The sequence below is a fragment of the Mus caroli genome, chromosome 9, assembly GCF_900094665.2.
Source record: "Mus caroli chromosome 9, CAROLI_EIJ_v1.1, whole genome shotgun sequence".
Taxonomy (NCBI): domain Eukaryota; kingdom Metazoa; phylum Chordata; class Mammalia; order Rodentia; family Muridae; genus Mus; species Mus caroli.
In genome coordinates this window covers 10,773,476-10,788,921 of record NC_034578.1, presented here as the reverse complement: position 1 = coordinate 10,788,921, position 15,446 = coordinate 10,773,476, and the positions used below count along the sequence as shown (strand labels likewise).

Sequence of the window (15,446 nt, the reverse complement as noted above, 5' to 3'; positions counted from 1 at the left end):
GGAGATTTAATCTTCTGGAATCCATAGCCACTATGGCTCAAGATCTCCATACCAAGATCCAGATAAGGATCTCCAAGCCTCCAGATAAGGGTCACTGGTGAGCCTTCCAATTCTGGATTGTAGTTCATTCCAAATATAGTCAAGTTGACAACCAGGAATAGCCACTACACACACAAACATGCACATACTCATGCACAGGCACACTCACACACACATGAACACATACAAACACACAGAAACCCACTCAAGCACCCACACACAAAGATAAACAGACACTCACACATATACAAGCACACACACTCATGAATACATATACATAGACACCCACACTCAAGCACATAGACACATACACACAAACACACATACACACATACTCATGCACACAATACAGTTACTTGGGCCCTACTCTGTGTGGGATTTGAAAAGTACTTCAAGTCTCCAATATGCATCCAGGCCTATGCCTTGTTCCCCTCAATTTGGAAACCGTGTCAGGACTGACTTTAGATCAGAATACCCAATTTTAGCTGTAGGCTTTCAGAGTTATGGTTGTAAGAGACGAGGCCCAGAAAGGGATCCCCCTTCTCCTCAGGGCAGTTAGTGTGTGCTGCCTTAGAAATGTAGTTTTAGACTGATCTTGGTACAATATGACTTTCATGTTTGGTGTGTAATCATCTCTAAATTGAGAGTCCCAATTAGAATTATTTTATTTTAAACTTACAAGGTAAGCATTTCAGCAGTGGAAATCATAATTTTATCTTTATGGGTCAGACGTGCCTACGATATATTGAGTGCATACAAATGGTATCTCAGCGGAGGCACAGCGACTCAGGGAGAGGGCGATAGTCCTATCTCTGGCCCGTGGTGTCATGAGACACTAGTAGCTGTGGTCTTGTGCAAACCTTAGGAAGGCATTTCAGATGCCTGGTTTGAAGCCATTTCTGAAAATTGTTCTTTTATTTTCAAATGGAATTATCTTTAAGGCAAGGGTCTTAATAAATAATAATAAGACTCTCCAGAGTAAATTGAGAACAACAACAACAACAACAAGCAGAGCTTTAATCTTGGCATCCACACAGAGGTATATCAGACAGAACAGGAAGGGAAAGTGGCTGGATCGGCCGGAGTTCCCACAATTGACAAATGTGCTGTCAGTGTCCCTGAAGTGGGGTCTCATGGTTGATGGCTGTGGGTCTAAGTGTAGCCTCAAATATAACTTGAAAAAGAAGTGCACTAGTGTGTGTGTGTGTGTGTGTGTGTGTGCGCGCGTGCGGGCATGCGTGTGCACTCTTTCGTGCACGTGTGTGTAGCAGAGAAGGGAGCTTGAGTGGCCATGACTTGGCTAAGGCCCAGGCCCAGGTCACTGGTTATACTGCAACGTGAGACTCAGAAGCCTCTCAGGGAGCCAGAGCACACTGTGTCTCAGCCTGGGACATTCTCTTGCTGACACATGGCCTGGCAAAGTGGCCACCCTTTCTTCTATCCTATATTTTTGGAGAGACAGCTGTTCTTCTCACTTTTCTTTTTCTGGCCTGCTCCATTCCTGCGTTTCTGCCCTCTACCTTGACCATTCCAAACCTCACGCCTCTCACAGCTCCACAGAAGACTGTGGGTGCTGTCCCTAGGTGACAGTTTTGCACCTCTGCTCAGTGGCTGTTGGAAGCTTGTGGGTCAGCGTGGTGGGTGGCTGGATTTGTGACAGTTCTGGGAAGTAGCTTTGGAATTTTATGAATGAAATAGGCAGAGTCACACTTCAAGTTGCCGTGTAGGGGGCATGAGTCACACAGGAAGGGGGCACGTGATTGGCACTGACACACACACATCATTCTCTTTCTGCCAGCTCCTCCTCCCATCTGCTACAGCCCCAGCAGTCCTGTGCAGATTCTAGAAGACCCCGCCTACTTCTACCCAGACTTGCAGCTCTATTCTGGGAGGCATGAAGCATCTACTTTGACAGTGGAGGCAAGTGGAGGCCTAAGGGGGAAAAGCGGTAAGTCCTTGCACGTTGGGAACACAGAGGGTCAGACCTTCTTGTTTTCGTCTCTTCTGCATTAAGTAATCCCTGTGCCTGTGACTTTAGTTTCTACCACTTTTATTACTGAAGGTCAATGGCAATTTGGAAGTATTAATTGAAAAGCACTAGAAGTAAATGGCTCATAAGTCTTAAATACAGTCACAGCTATATGCTGTCAGATCAGGTCTATGTTACTGTTGACTGTTACTGACAATCTCGTATGTGTAATTTATGTTAACTTTATAAAGGTGTATGCTACACACATGGGGGGGGGGAGAAACACATACACAGAGAGAGAGAGAGAGAGAGAGAGAGAGAGAGAGAGACACACACACACACACACACACATGCACACACTGCCTTGGCACTGTCCTTGCACATAAGACTTGGCACTGACTGTCCTTGGCTTCAGGATTCCACGTTGGGTCTTGGAATGTATTCTTGAGTTGGATCCCAGAATGTAAAGAAGCTGAACACATGGTTGTCACCCCAGCACTGGTGAGGTGGAGAGAGACAGGTCCCTGGGACTCGCTGGTCTAGTCATTGATCCCCAGGTTTCAGTAAGAGACTCTGTCTCAAAAGCACAAGGTGACCTTCTTCCCCAACCTCAGGGGTCAGAGGACCTTGTGGAAGAGAGGGCAGAAAGAATGTGAGAGCTGGAGAGGAGTAGGAGTCTTGTGAGATGCTGATTTTCTCACATGGCTGCTGCACACTTGAACCCATAGCAGCCGAGGACATGCAGAAGACCAAGGTAACAAGATCTGCCAGGGTCCCAGTTGGGCTGGCGGCACTGGATCCAGTGGGTTACAAAACAGGCTTAAAAATGAAAGGAAAGATGAAAAAAAGGAAGGAGGGAGGAAGAAGATGGTGGTAAAAGGGTATGAATGGACAGTGCCTGAGAAACTAGGAGTGGGTAGTAAATAGGTAGGCTCAAAATACATCATTTACATGTATGGTATTGTCAAAGAAGAAATAGAGTATTCTATTAGGAGGACTGAGGCGGACGACTCCTGAGGAATAACACCTGAGGTGGTGGCCTCCACACGTATATGATACCCACACAAACATGCATGTTCGCCCTTCCCACGGTAGAAAGGACTACTTTGCTCCACCGTGTGACTCCCTCTATGAGAGGGAATCTTCCTGTCTTCCAACATGGAGGCTTCAGAGTTGTATCATCTGTAGCCAGCTATTCTAAATTCTAAATCCCAAATTCTAAACGCTTCTTCTGCCTTTTCCCAAGTCCTTTGCCTCTTTCCCCTTCTCTGCTTCCAGTTTTTGTTTTCACAAATAAGTCAGAACTTCAGAAGAAATTCAAAACCTTGCTGAGGAACGTCCTCCTTTCGAACAATTCTCCAGGGTTGCTGTCCTAGGGTGATGGAGCGAGATGAAGCCTGATAAATGTTCTCCCCCCTTTCCAATGTAAAAGGAATGTGGTAGTTTTCCTGCCTGTTAAGATCCATTCATTTCATTATCCATCCACTTAAACCAGCTTTTCTACAGTATTTTAATTTTAGTTCTAGCTAAACTTTTAAAGTTTTTATTTGAAGACACTTGTTCCCTTCAGTCTTGTAGATCTGTGTTTTTGACAAACAATGCTCTGTTCCCTTTAGGCGCCCAACAGTGTTCTGAATAATGGAAGGTTTGTAGCACACACTCGCTCAGTGAAGAAGATGGCGGGAACCTGCCTTTGTCTGTCTTTCTTTGGCACGTTCATTGTTTATTGCAATTGTTATTGTTTAGTTTCTCTGAGTGTCTCTGGGTAGCCCTGGTTGTCTTGGAACTCACTCGTTTCTGGTACAGGGAAGGAAACAAAACATTGGGTGGACTGGAGGCAGAGGAGGTCAGAAGCAAGAGGCCTCTCTCAGTGACTGATTAGTGGAACCAGCCCCTGGACATAGGGACATCAGGAAGAGAGATGGACAGGACCACAGTTTGGTACAGAAAGTAGAGCTTGCTTGCTTCTAGCTTCTTACTGTCACTCAGTGTAAAACATCTAAATAATAATCAAGAAACCAACAAGATACAGGATACAGGACTCAGGGAGGGAGGGAAGATGTGTTGGTAGATGTGGCTGCCATTGCAGAGGTGGGGTCCTGACTCAGGAGTTGAAGACCAGAGTGAAAATTTTGTTCAGTAGAGCAAAGGGGGACTCAGCTTGGGGTAATCCAGACTGAAGAGGCAGGTAGAGTGAATGGAGCCAGGAAGTGGGGTTACTGAGGCAGTGATCTAGATGCTAAATTGGAAGACATTCTAAACAGAGAGCAAACAAGGTAGAGTGTTCCAGAAAAGTTACATGTGTAACATGAGAGCTGGAAAACTCAGGCTGGCTTTGGTTACTAATCAGTGTGTGGTGTTTGGAACCTGGGGACAGCCGATGTCGGCTGCCTTCTGAGAACAGCTCTGAGAGGTGGAACGGTGTGGTGGAGAGCCATCATTAGAGATCTGGCAGAGGTCTGAGGGTGTTATCTAATGTGACTAATGATTTTTGTTTTTACAGTGGAAGACAATGTCAGTTTCTGCCACAGTGGTCCTGTTAGGAAAAGGAGATATGGAAAGGTAGATCAAATCACTGAGAGGACAGAAAAAGGATGGGAGGGAAGAGCAGAGGCTCAGGAAGTCTGAGAAACACACCCTTAGGTATTTCAGGATGGGTCTTTAAAAGATGCTCTAATTAGAGTATCAGTCAGTGTCTCCTGGGGACAGCCTGTTAGCTCAGTTCCTTTTGTCTTTCAGTAGAGGACCCTCTCTCCAGCTTCCACTCCCCGAACTTCCTGAGGACGCCCGAGGTGGAAATGAGAGGTTCTGAGGATGTAGCATCTGGAAGAGTGTTACAGCGGCTGATCCAGGAACAACTGCGCTATGGCACCCCAACTGAGAACATGAACCTGCTGGCCATTCAGCACCAGGCCACAGGGAGTGCAGGGCCAGCCCACGCCACCACCAACTTTTCTTCCACGGAAACCCTCACTCAAGAAGATCCACAAATGGTCTATCAGTCGGCCCGCCAAGAACCGCAGGGTCAAGAGCATCAGGGAGACAATACGGTGATGGAGAAGCAGGTCCGGTCCACACAGCCTCAGCAGAACAACGAGGAGCTCCCCACGTATGAGGAAGCCAAGGCCCAGTCCCAGTTCTTCAGGGGACAGCAGCAGCAGCAGCAGCAACAGCAGCAACAGCAGCAGCAACAGCAGCAGGGACAGGGGCCCCTTAGCCACACTTATTACATGGCCGGAGGTACCAGTCAGAAGTCCCGCACTGAGGGGAGGCCCACAGTGAACCGGGCCAACAGTGGACAGGCACATAAGGATGAGGCCCTGAAAGAACTAAAGCAGGGCCATGTCCGGTCCCTCAGCGAGAGGATCATGCAGCTGTCACTGGAGAGGAATGGGGCTAAGCAACACCTCCCCAGCTCTGGAAATGGAAAGAGCTTCAAAGCTGGAGGAGAGCCATCCCCAGCTCAGCCTGTCTGTAAAGCACTGGACCCTCGAGGCCCTCCACCTGAATACCCCTTCAAGACCAAGCCAATGAAATCCCCAGTCAGCAAGAACCAAGATCATGGTCTGTACTACAATGACCAGCACCCTGGGGTACTCCATGACATGGTCAAACCTTACCCAGCACCTCAGCCTGCGAGAACAGAAGTGGCCGTCCTGAGGTATCAGCCACCCCCGGAGTATGGCGTCACCAGGTAACTACCAACTCAGCTTTGCAAAGCTCAGCCATATGTTTGGAGTTCTGTGAGGAGTATTTTATCTGTGAGGAGCTTTTATCAAAAATTTTATCCATAGTACTTAATAAGCCACTTGTGGGCCCAGGTACGTGGAAGAGGCTTGGAACGTCTTCCATTCTTAGCAGAGGGCAGCTGGGGATGAATGGGGATGTTGATTCCTGAGAAGTGTTATTACCCATGTGTGTGTGTGTGTGTGTGTGTGTGCTGTGGTGTATGTTGGTATGCACGAATGTGCCTACATGTGTATAGGTGCATGTGGAGGCCACAGGAAGAAGTCGACACTCTTGAGTGTTGTTCCTCTGGTACCGTCAACCTTTTTTGGTTGCTTTTTAGGCAAGGCCTATCCAGAACTCACCAGTTAGTCTTGGGTGGCTGGCTAGGCAGTTCAGGGACCTACGTGTCTCTGCCTTACCAACACATAAGCATGTGCCATCGCAACCAGCTTTCTTAACATTTGTTCTGAGTATTGAACTGGGATCGCTATGCTTGTAAGACAAGTGCTTCACTGACTGAGCCATCTCTAGCCACAAAGATTCGTAGTCTTTTCTGTTACATTAATAGAGCCATTCCCTCTCTCCTCGCCATTCCTCTTCCTACCTCTGTCTATTGAGACAGGCTCTTACTAGGTATAGCAGCCCATGCTGGTCTTCAGCTCACAAGCCTCCTGGCTATGCCTCTCAAAACCAAGACTATGGCATGCACCATGATACTTGACTTCATTATAAAATTTAAAGATGTCTTCTTCTGCCTTTTGTGGGCACACACACACACACACACACCTTTTTTACAAAGAAGAAGAAGAGGAAAAAAAGAAATACTCGGGATGTTCGAATATGGGCATGGACAAGACCATGGAAGTCCTCTAGTCCCAGGTGCCCAGAGCTGGCAGCTGAGCAGCAGGGCCTGGCTTCCAGCTTTCAGCCTTTCCACCTTTCATTCTAACTCATCTTACTGGCTTGTAGCGTAAGTGTGCTTTCTGATTGATGGGCAAGTTCAGCATTTCTTCCTATGTGTGTGCATTCTGTGCAGCCTTGATCTATAGATACAAGTATGTTCACTCCCCCAAGAGCCCTTGAAGCCTTGTCTTTTGGGAAACCAGCATCAGAACACATCACTGCCATTCAGTGTGATGCTCAGGGTAGAGATATGCCAGAAGCACCAGGCAATTGAATAGGCTAGAAAGGCCCAAAAATCTCAAGATTAAGAAAGATTCCCAGGCTGCCTCGGCTCTAGCCTGGTCTACAGAGAGAGTCCAGGAAGCCAGGGCTACACAGAGAAACCCTGTCTCAGAATATCAAACAAACAAACAAACAAAAACAAAAGAAAGCTTCTGAGAGAGGGCGACGCCAACTGAGGTCTCAAAGGATCAATCACAGTAGGCATCGGTAGGCAGAAAGGCCGCCTCCAGAGGCAGGGAAGCCATGTGAATTTGTGTGGACTGAAAGGCAGTGGTGTACCGCTCAGGTGTTTAGGTGTAGTACGATGAGACAGAGAATGTGTTTGAAAGGGAAGTTGTGGACAATGGTGTAGCTCTCTCACAGTTAACATTTACCTTCAGGAGTGAGAAGCCTGGTGTTCTCAAGAGGAGACTACATGTTGGTATTTAGTAACTGGAATGGTGATGTGGGATGGTTAGACTGGGAGACTGGGCTTGCAAGGGCTTTCTGGAAAGGATTCAGTGCTTCAGAGAACTGGGTGTCCAGGTGGAGACAGCAGTAGAGGAGAGGTGTCTGTTATGAGAGGCGGGGAAATAGAACAGAGGATTCTGTGATTGGTCAGATGGCTGAGGAGCAGGGGCATGTGTTTGAGTCAGTTGGACATGGAACCTCTGGGGAGAATGTGGGAGTGGCCAGTGAGGAGGGTACCCGGCTCATGCTGGAAGAGCGTGGCCCTAAGAGGACAGGTGTGTCCTGCTATTATTGGATGTGCCATCATAGAGCACTTGTCTGTATCTAAATTCAATATGATGGAGCTCCTGATGTGACCCCAGTGGCTGGGAAGGTGCTGGATGATGGCCATGTCCTCCTCAGCTCTGACACATTTGACAACATGTGGACTTTATAGTCATCTTTCTGTTGCTGTAACCAAATTCCTGGCAAAAGGAAACATGTAGGAGGAATGACTTGTTTTGGCTCATGCTTTGAGAACATGGCATTTGTCACGGCCGGGAAGGCAAAATGGAGTTCAGGGGCTGGGGGACTGGCTGGACCCTGTTACTCCTTACATCTCTGTGTACAGGAGGAAGAGGCCCTGGGATGGGGGAACTCAGCTGATTTTCTACTTCCGTCCTTTTTCCTTCAGCCTGGGAATATGTTGCCACTCATATTCCATAGGTCTTTCCTCTGCGTTTAAACTTCTGGAAACACCCTGACGGGCATGCCCAGAGGTGTGTCTTCTAGGTGAGTCCAAATGTAATGAAAAATGAAGACGAGCCATCTCAGTGTTGAATGCCCGTTCTGAGGCGTCCTGGCCAGCACAAGCCCTCAGGAGCAGCAGAGTGCATTCTTCCTAGCATGTGCCAGATCGCGAGTGTTTGTGTTGCATTGTCATTTCAAAGGTCATCCCAAATGGGCAATCTCTCCAAATGAAGCTTCCCTCCTCCTTGCTGGCTCACAGGTTTTTATGGTTTGTGTTTATCTGTATGTTTTGCCTGCATGTATGTCTGAGCACTGTTTCCGTGCTTGATTCCCCCAGAGGCCAGAAGAGGGAATCAGATTCTCTGAAACTGGGGTTACAGACAGTTGTGGGCTACATATAGGCTCTGGGAATTAAATCCAGGTCCTCTACAAACATGGCCAGTGGTCTTGCAGAGCCATCTCTGGCAGCGCAGAAGCTGGACCTGTTTGTGTCATGGCAATAAACCATGATGTAAGGTGGGTCAGTGGGAAGTGAGGCACTTCCTAGAGGTCTCTCTGGTGACTTGTGGAGAGCACCATTCACCTCCAAATCCTGAGGTCAGAAGAAGGAATTTCTGAGGGATCAAGGTGCCCTGATAAGCTTGGCACTGGAATTTACATGCCCAATAAAATGTCTTAGAAGATGTAACAGACAGGCCATTGTGATCCGCCCCTGGGCTATAAGGCCACTTGGTGAGCCAGCTGTGGTAAGCACAGCTGCCGTGGTGGGTCAGCATGGCTCCAGCAGTGCAGCCTTTGGTCGGCTAGGTAACAAACAAACTTTCTTCACACGGGCCTGCCCCAGACGTGGTTAGCAGAGGCTGGACTCTGGGGTTTGAACCTGAGACTCAGCAGTATGTGGCATTATACACCATCCAAAAGGCAAGCATTGCTACTCAGAATCTTACCAGGCTGGTCCCTTCTCTGGTGCTTAAGGTGGTTGTGTGCTTGCCACCAATAGTGATAATTTAGGAAGCTACAGGCTATTGGGTGCACACTATGTGCATGGCAGCATAGACTCCTGGATCAGGATGGGCCCTGACTGACGCCCCTTGCCGGGTCTTTCTGTCTGATGCTACAAGAGGCCCTGCTTAGGGTCTAATGGATACCCAGCAATTTGACCCAACCTATTACTCTTTGAGACAAGTTTGAAGAATATGAAGAATACATTCAAGTTCTTGGGAGGAGAGTGAGGGTCTGACTTCCAGTCTCTCAGAGCTCATTGCCTGTTCTGATAGTTGATGTTATCCCCTTTAACTTTTGTGTAAACTGGTGAGCGCAGCCACTGGCCCAAGTATAGCTGACCTAGAGCATCCTGGCCCCTTCTGTGAGTGAGCTCAAGTGGTCATGAGGAGGAGTGCTCAGAACACAAGAGCTGGCCCTGGGGCAGCTCCAAGGATGCGCTTCTGGTCTTCCTCTGCTCCAGCTTGCTTCATCTTCATCTGGAATTGAAAGTGGGTCACTGTGAGGACAAGATGAGACTTGGGCTGTTCTTGTGGAGGATGGTGACTCCCTCTACCCCCAAAGCAAACGTTTGTTATTAATTCTGACTCACTCTGTGGTGACTTGGCTTGTGTAGCTTGTGCTGCTAATGGGAATGAAGGCACCAATGAATTCCAGGAGTGGTTGGATTTCTCTATTAGAGTGGTTTAGAGTATATTAGTCAAGATGCAGTCTTTTTTCCCCCAAAGAGCTCTATGTTAAAAATGAAAGTGAAGAACTAGAGCTGCTAAAAGTTTTATATTGATTTCCTATCATATTGATCTATTTCCTAGTAAGCCACTAACATGGTAAAACATGGGATTTACTAGCTAGATAATATTGATCTTGAAAATGTTTTTGCTCCTATCATTTATATACTTTAATCAAGATCATGTATAAAATAAAACTAAAACCTGTTTTTCTCTAATACCTGTTTGAGTTTTCCATGACAGATGCTTGGCTCTCTGCAGCTCTGTGTGTAATCATGGAGCACTGTAGCAGGGTTTCCCAAGGACTTACTGGGTGCAGATATTTACTGTGGGATATGTTCCTTAACATTTAAAACAATTTTAAGAAATGGGGACTAGGGATTGGGGAGATTGCTCAGCAGCGAAGGGCATTGCTGTTCTTACAAAAGAGACCCCAGGTCAGTTCCTAGCACCTGCATGGTGGCTCACAACTGTCTATAACTCCAGTTCCAGGGACCTAGTTTTTCTTTTGGCCTCATGAGTAGTATGCATGAGGTCCACAAACACATGTGCAGACAAAACACTCATACACATAAAATAAAAATAAATAAACCTGAATTAAAAAAAGAGGTGCTATTAAAAAGCCCATTCTTATGTAGGCAAAACCTGATGAAAGAGAGGGTCCAGAAACAAGTCATGGCCAACAGCTTGGTAGTGTAGGAGCCGGAGCAAGCCCAGAGCCTCTTGCTGCACATCGTGCCCCCCCCCCCCCCAGTTAAGCACTTGTGACTGAACATGCATCAGAAACACACTTAAGTTTTTACTTGACCTGACTTGCCTGGTGAATTTGTAATTATTATAGAATCTCAACAGACCCCTTCCCCTATATATCCTGGAAGACAATGGGAACAAACTTAACTTTGTAGGGAGATTCATTCTGTGAGCTACAGGAGGGTCTAACCTCTTGATATGGAAATATGTCAACTAGAAATTTCACATTCAGGAACTACACAGTCAATTATGGCAGGGGTGGGGTGGAGGGGAGAAAGCAACAAACTGTTTGTCTTGGAATGTGGTCAGCACTTACTTTAGACCAATGTCTGTTTTAGTAAGAACCCCCTTAAGAAGAGACAGTAGCAACTGTTGGTGAAGGACTCTGATGGCCTTTCTCTGCCTGCTGAGCCTGGGGTTGTCTTCTCTGCCCTTCATCATGGCCCTGCTAGGCCTGTTCAGCAGAGAGGCTTTGATTTCCAGCTTCCCAGAAACAAAAGAGTGGCTGCCCATCGGTGGCTGGACTAACTTGACATTTGGTAGGCAGATACCTGTAAAGCAGGGAGGGAATGGTTGTGCTTGGCCCCAGCCTTCTGTGTCAGGCTGCTGAAAGTTCTGAGAAGCCAGGGGCTGTGGCTTCCTTGCACAGGGCTGGCTTCTTGCTTTTTCTAAGAGGCATGGCATCACCACCACCTGTGCTGTGACTGGAGAAAACTGTAGTATGCTCAGATTGTACAGGAACTACGTTCTCTATCAAGATACATTTCTTCCCTAGAGATATCCTGATGTGTGTGTGTACAGGATCATTGTGCTGGCTAGTTTTATGTCAACTCAATACAAGCTAAAATCAGCTGAGACGAAGGAACCTCAATTAAGAAAATGCCTCCATAAAATCTGGCTGTAGGTAAGCCTGTAGGACATTTTCATAATTGTGGCTGATATGGGAAGACCCAGCCCATTGTGGGTGGGGCCATCCCTGTGATGGTGTTCCTGGGTTCTATAAAAATGGCTAAGCAAGCCATGGAGACCAAGGAAGTAAGCAGCATCCCTCCGTGGTCTCTGCATCAGCTCCTGCCTCCAGGTTTCTGCTCTATGCGAGTTTCTTCCTATCTTAAGTTCTTTTGGTGAAGAACTGTTATATAGAACTGTGAGCAAAATAAATCCTTTCTCCCCAAGTGGCTTTTGGTCATGGTGTTGTATCACAGCACCCTAAGTAAGATGGTCACTCTCTGTGAACATGGCAAATGGCATTCCATGGAGGAGGGAGAGCCAGGTGGGAGGAGAGCGAAGGACCACATTCGATCAATGAGCAATTACAGCAACGTAACCCGTGCAAGGACAGTTTATCAGGAGTATGTGCAGAGGCATGTGGAAATGACCGGTCTATGGGCCAGGTAAGTGACGTATTGCAAGATTAATAGAAATAGCTGGGGAAAGAGGGGAAACTTGGGGGAGTGTGTGCTTCTGAAATGGTGAATTAGCATTTGTAGTTTATACAGTCATGAAAATGAACCAATACTTGGAATTAGTGGGTAAACTAAACCCTTGGCTGCTTCGTTACAACTATGTTTCCCTAAGTGAAAAGGAGGCCGTGTAGCCTCATTTATTTAAGTTTGACTGTATACGCTGAACTTATTATCATGACTCAGGAGTGCCAGCCAGACTTGGTGGTGCACACCTGTAATTCTAGCTCTTGGAGATGGAGGCAGCAGGGTCAGTAATTCAGCCAAGGTCATCCTTGGCTACCTAGCAAGATCGAGGCTAGCCAAGGTTGCATTAGACCTTTCTGNGAGAGAGAGAGAGAGAGAGAGAGAGAGAGAGAGAGAGAGAGAGAGAGAGGCAGAGTGAGAGGAGGAGAAAAGAGGAAGAGAGGGAGAGGGAGAGGGAGAGGGAGAGGGAGAGGGAGAGGGGAGAGAGAGAGAGAGAGAGAGAGAGAGAGAGAGAGAGAGGAGAGAGAGAGAGAAAGAGTTTTCAGCAATGCCCACAGACCACAGCATTTAGGCAATACGCCATTAAATGTAGTGCCTCCTGTGTCCAGAGAAATAACTGCTGTGTGGGAATCTTAAAGAGCTAGGGTCAAGTTCAGGTCACTTTCCCAGGAAACCTGACACAGCCCCAGCTGCAATGCATAGCAGGGCAACTTCTTTAAACAGATAGGCTGTGAGACCCACCCACATAGCAGGGATTCTGGATTCAGTTAACTCAAGAGTCAAGTTTTAATTTGAGCATTTATGAAACCCATGGTGGTTTGCAGGACCAACAGGTGGGGACTTGTGCTCCTTCAGTTCGCAGAGCCTCAGTTTCCTTGTCTGTTTATTTAGCGTATTTTTGAGAGAGTTCTTGTCCTGTTGTCCAGCTTGGCCTTGACCCCCTAGGCTCATGCAATCCTGCCTCAATCAGCCAGTTAAGTAGCTGGGGCTGGGGGTAAATGTCACACACCCTTTCCTCCTCTGTGTTCTTCCTACAACCAACAGCATTACTGCCAGACATGATCATAATATGTTTACTGTAGCAGTTACATATGTGTGTGTATGTGTGTAAGTATGTTTATCCTCATAGTTTATCCCCCAAAGAGAGAAAATATTGACTTTCTCCAGTTTCCTTATCAAATTCAGTCTGTATTAAACAGTCTTTTAAAACACTATGTTGCTTTAAGAATCAGAGTTTTCCAACAGTTCTGTGTTGTAAAGCACTGTAAAAGTGTGGCTTTTTTCTTTCCTGTGGTCTTTTACTATTTCATCTTATTTACTAAAATAACAGTGGTGGTTATTTTGTCTGTTTTTTCTTATTTTTATAGAATACACATATACTACTTAGATGATAATTACTCGTTGTTTTCTCCTCACCCTGATCAGATAACCGAGAAGAAGAAAGTTAGGGAAGGACGGCTTTATTTGTGGCCCCCGGCTTAAGAAGAGGACACCATGGTGGGGGAGGTGTGGCTTCCAGCGCTTGGGTGGTCACTAGTGCTATCAGGAAGCAGAGATCGGTGAACACAGTGTTTGGTTGGACCTTTTACTCTTTTTATTCAGTCTGGGGCTCTAGGGTGGACAGCGCTGCTCATATTCAGGATGGGTGTCTCCTTAGATAAACCACTTGGGAAACATTCTCACACACACACACAAAGGCCTGTCTCCTAGGTGATTCCAGATCCAGTCAAGTTGACAATGAGGAAGAACCATAATAGGAATTTTTTTAAAAAGCTACAGATATCCTATAAAAATAGCAAAAAGAAAGAAAAGAGAGAGAAAAGAAAGAAAGAAGGAAGAAAGAGCTATAGTTGCGCAGAGTGGAGCCACAGTCCCCCTAACTGGAAACAGCCACCTTTAGCAGCTACATTTGCTCAAGGCCAGCTTGGGCTGTGTGGTATGATTCTCTTTCATAATAACTAGACCCAACTAGAGTGCCAAGAGTACTCATGAAAAATTAAAAACATTGCATGAAAGCTTGTTGTTCTGACTTATTCATAGATACATTCAGAACTTGTTTCAATTCTTATTTCTGTTCATACTTATGTTGGAAAATTTATATTTGGTGTTTTAACTTTCTCTTTTGTAAATTATTTAATCACATTCTTCATCTCTCTGCCCACTTATTTTTATTTCCTGTTGTAGTTCACAGTGTTTGTCAATGGATAAACCAGGTTTTGTAATGACTGACCCGTAGATACATACAGAGTTTAGTGCACAGAATGTAGCCTGCAATCCCAGCTCTGCCTGTTGGTGGTCTGGGGCCACGTGGAGACAGCTAGGCATTTACTTAAGTTCTCTGACACCACTGAGTTCTAGAATTGCCCACCATGCCTACTGACCTGCATTGGATCCCAAGAATCTTCTGGTAGAGCTGTATCTTCAAGTTCTCCTCTGACTTCTGTCCATGTGCCATGATGGACATACATATACACACATGCACACATACAGACATAGGCATGTATATGTAATCAATAAAAATGCAATAGAAGCTGGGCAGTGGTGGTTCATGGCTTTAATCCCAGCACTACAGAGGCAGAGACAAGAAGATCTTCCTGAGTTCAAGGCAAACCTGGTCTACTGAGTGAGTTCCATGACAGCCAGGGCTACATAGTGAAACCATGTCTCAAAAAACAAAACACAAGGGCTGGTGAGATGGATGACTCAGTGGTTAAGAGCACTGACTGCTCTACTGAAGGTTCTGAGTTCAAATCCCAGCAACTACATGGTGGCTCATAACCACCCGTAATGAGATCTGACACCCTCTTCTGGTGCGTCTGAGGTCAGCTACAATGTACTTATATATAAAATAATAAATAAATCTTTAAAAACACACACACAAAACCCCCCAAACAACAACAAAATGTAAATACTATATGGGCATGTGTATAATGTGAAACTTCCCAGAAGTTCCTTTCATGATTGTTTTTAATTTTAAAACTCTATTAACTTCAACTTATATTAGTTTGTGATATAACATACTAGAATATCTAAAACTTTAGAGTAGTCATCAGATTTCTTTTCATGGATAAGAACTAGTTTAGTTGAACTAATTTTGAGAACTGGGATTTGTAATCTAGAGGCTAGTCATTCTTTCATAATTCTGTTTTAGACAATTATTTTTGTTTTGTTTTTTACATTTTTTACAATTATTTTAACACCTTTCTGTCTTAGTCAGGGTTTCTATTCCTGCACAAACATCATGACCAAGAAGCAGTTGGGGAGAAAAGGGTTTATTCAGCTTACATTTCCACATTGCTGTTCACCACTGAAAAAAGTCAGGACTGGAACTCAAGCAGGTCAGGAAGCAGGAGCTAATGCAGAGGCCATGGAGGGATGTTACTTACTGGCTTGCTCCCCCTGGCTTGCTCAGCCTGCTCTCTTATAGAACCCAAG

The 15,446-nt window shown here is 46.0% G+C and overlaps 1 protein-coding gene across 6 annotated transcripts in view; it reads left to right on the top strand.

Annotated features, from left to right (window-relative positions):
• The window catches only part of Amotl1 (angiomotin like 1), a 100,492-nt gene that overhangs the window by 46,362 nt on the left and 38,684 nt on the right, over nt 1-15,446 (top strand). For 4 of the 6 annotated variants that reach the window (XM_029481385.1, XM_021171539.2, XM_021171537.2 and 1 more), the window contains 2 exons: nt 1,838-1,987; nt 4,748-5,702. In XM_029481385.1, coding sequence (XP_029337245.1) covers nt 1,838-1,987; nt 4,748-5,702 — 1,105 coding nt within the window. Of the gene's footprint in view, nt 1-1,837; nt 1,988-4,455; nt 4,571-4,747; nt 5,703-15,446 lie in introns of those variants that run through there. The other 2 variants (XM_029481384.1, XM_029481386.1) reach the window with 2 other exon arrangements.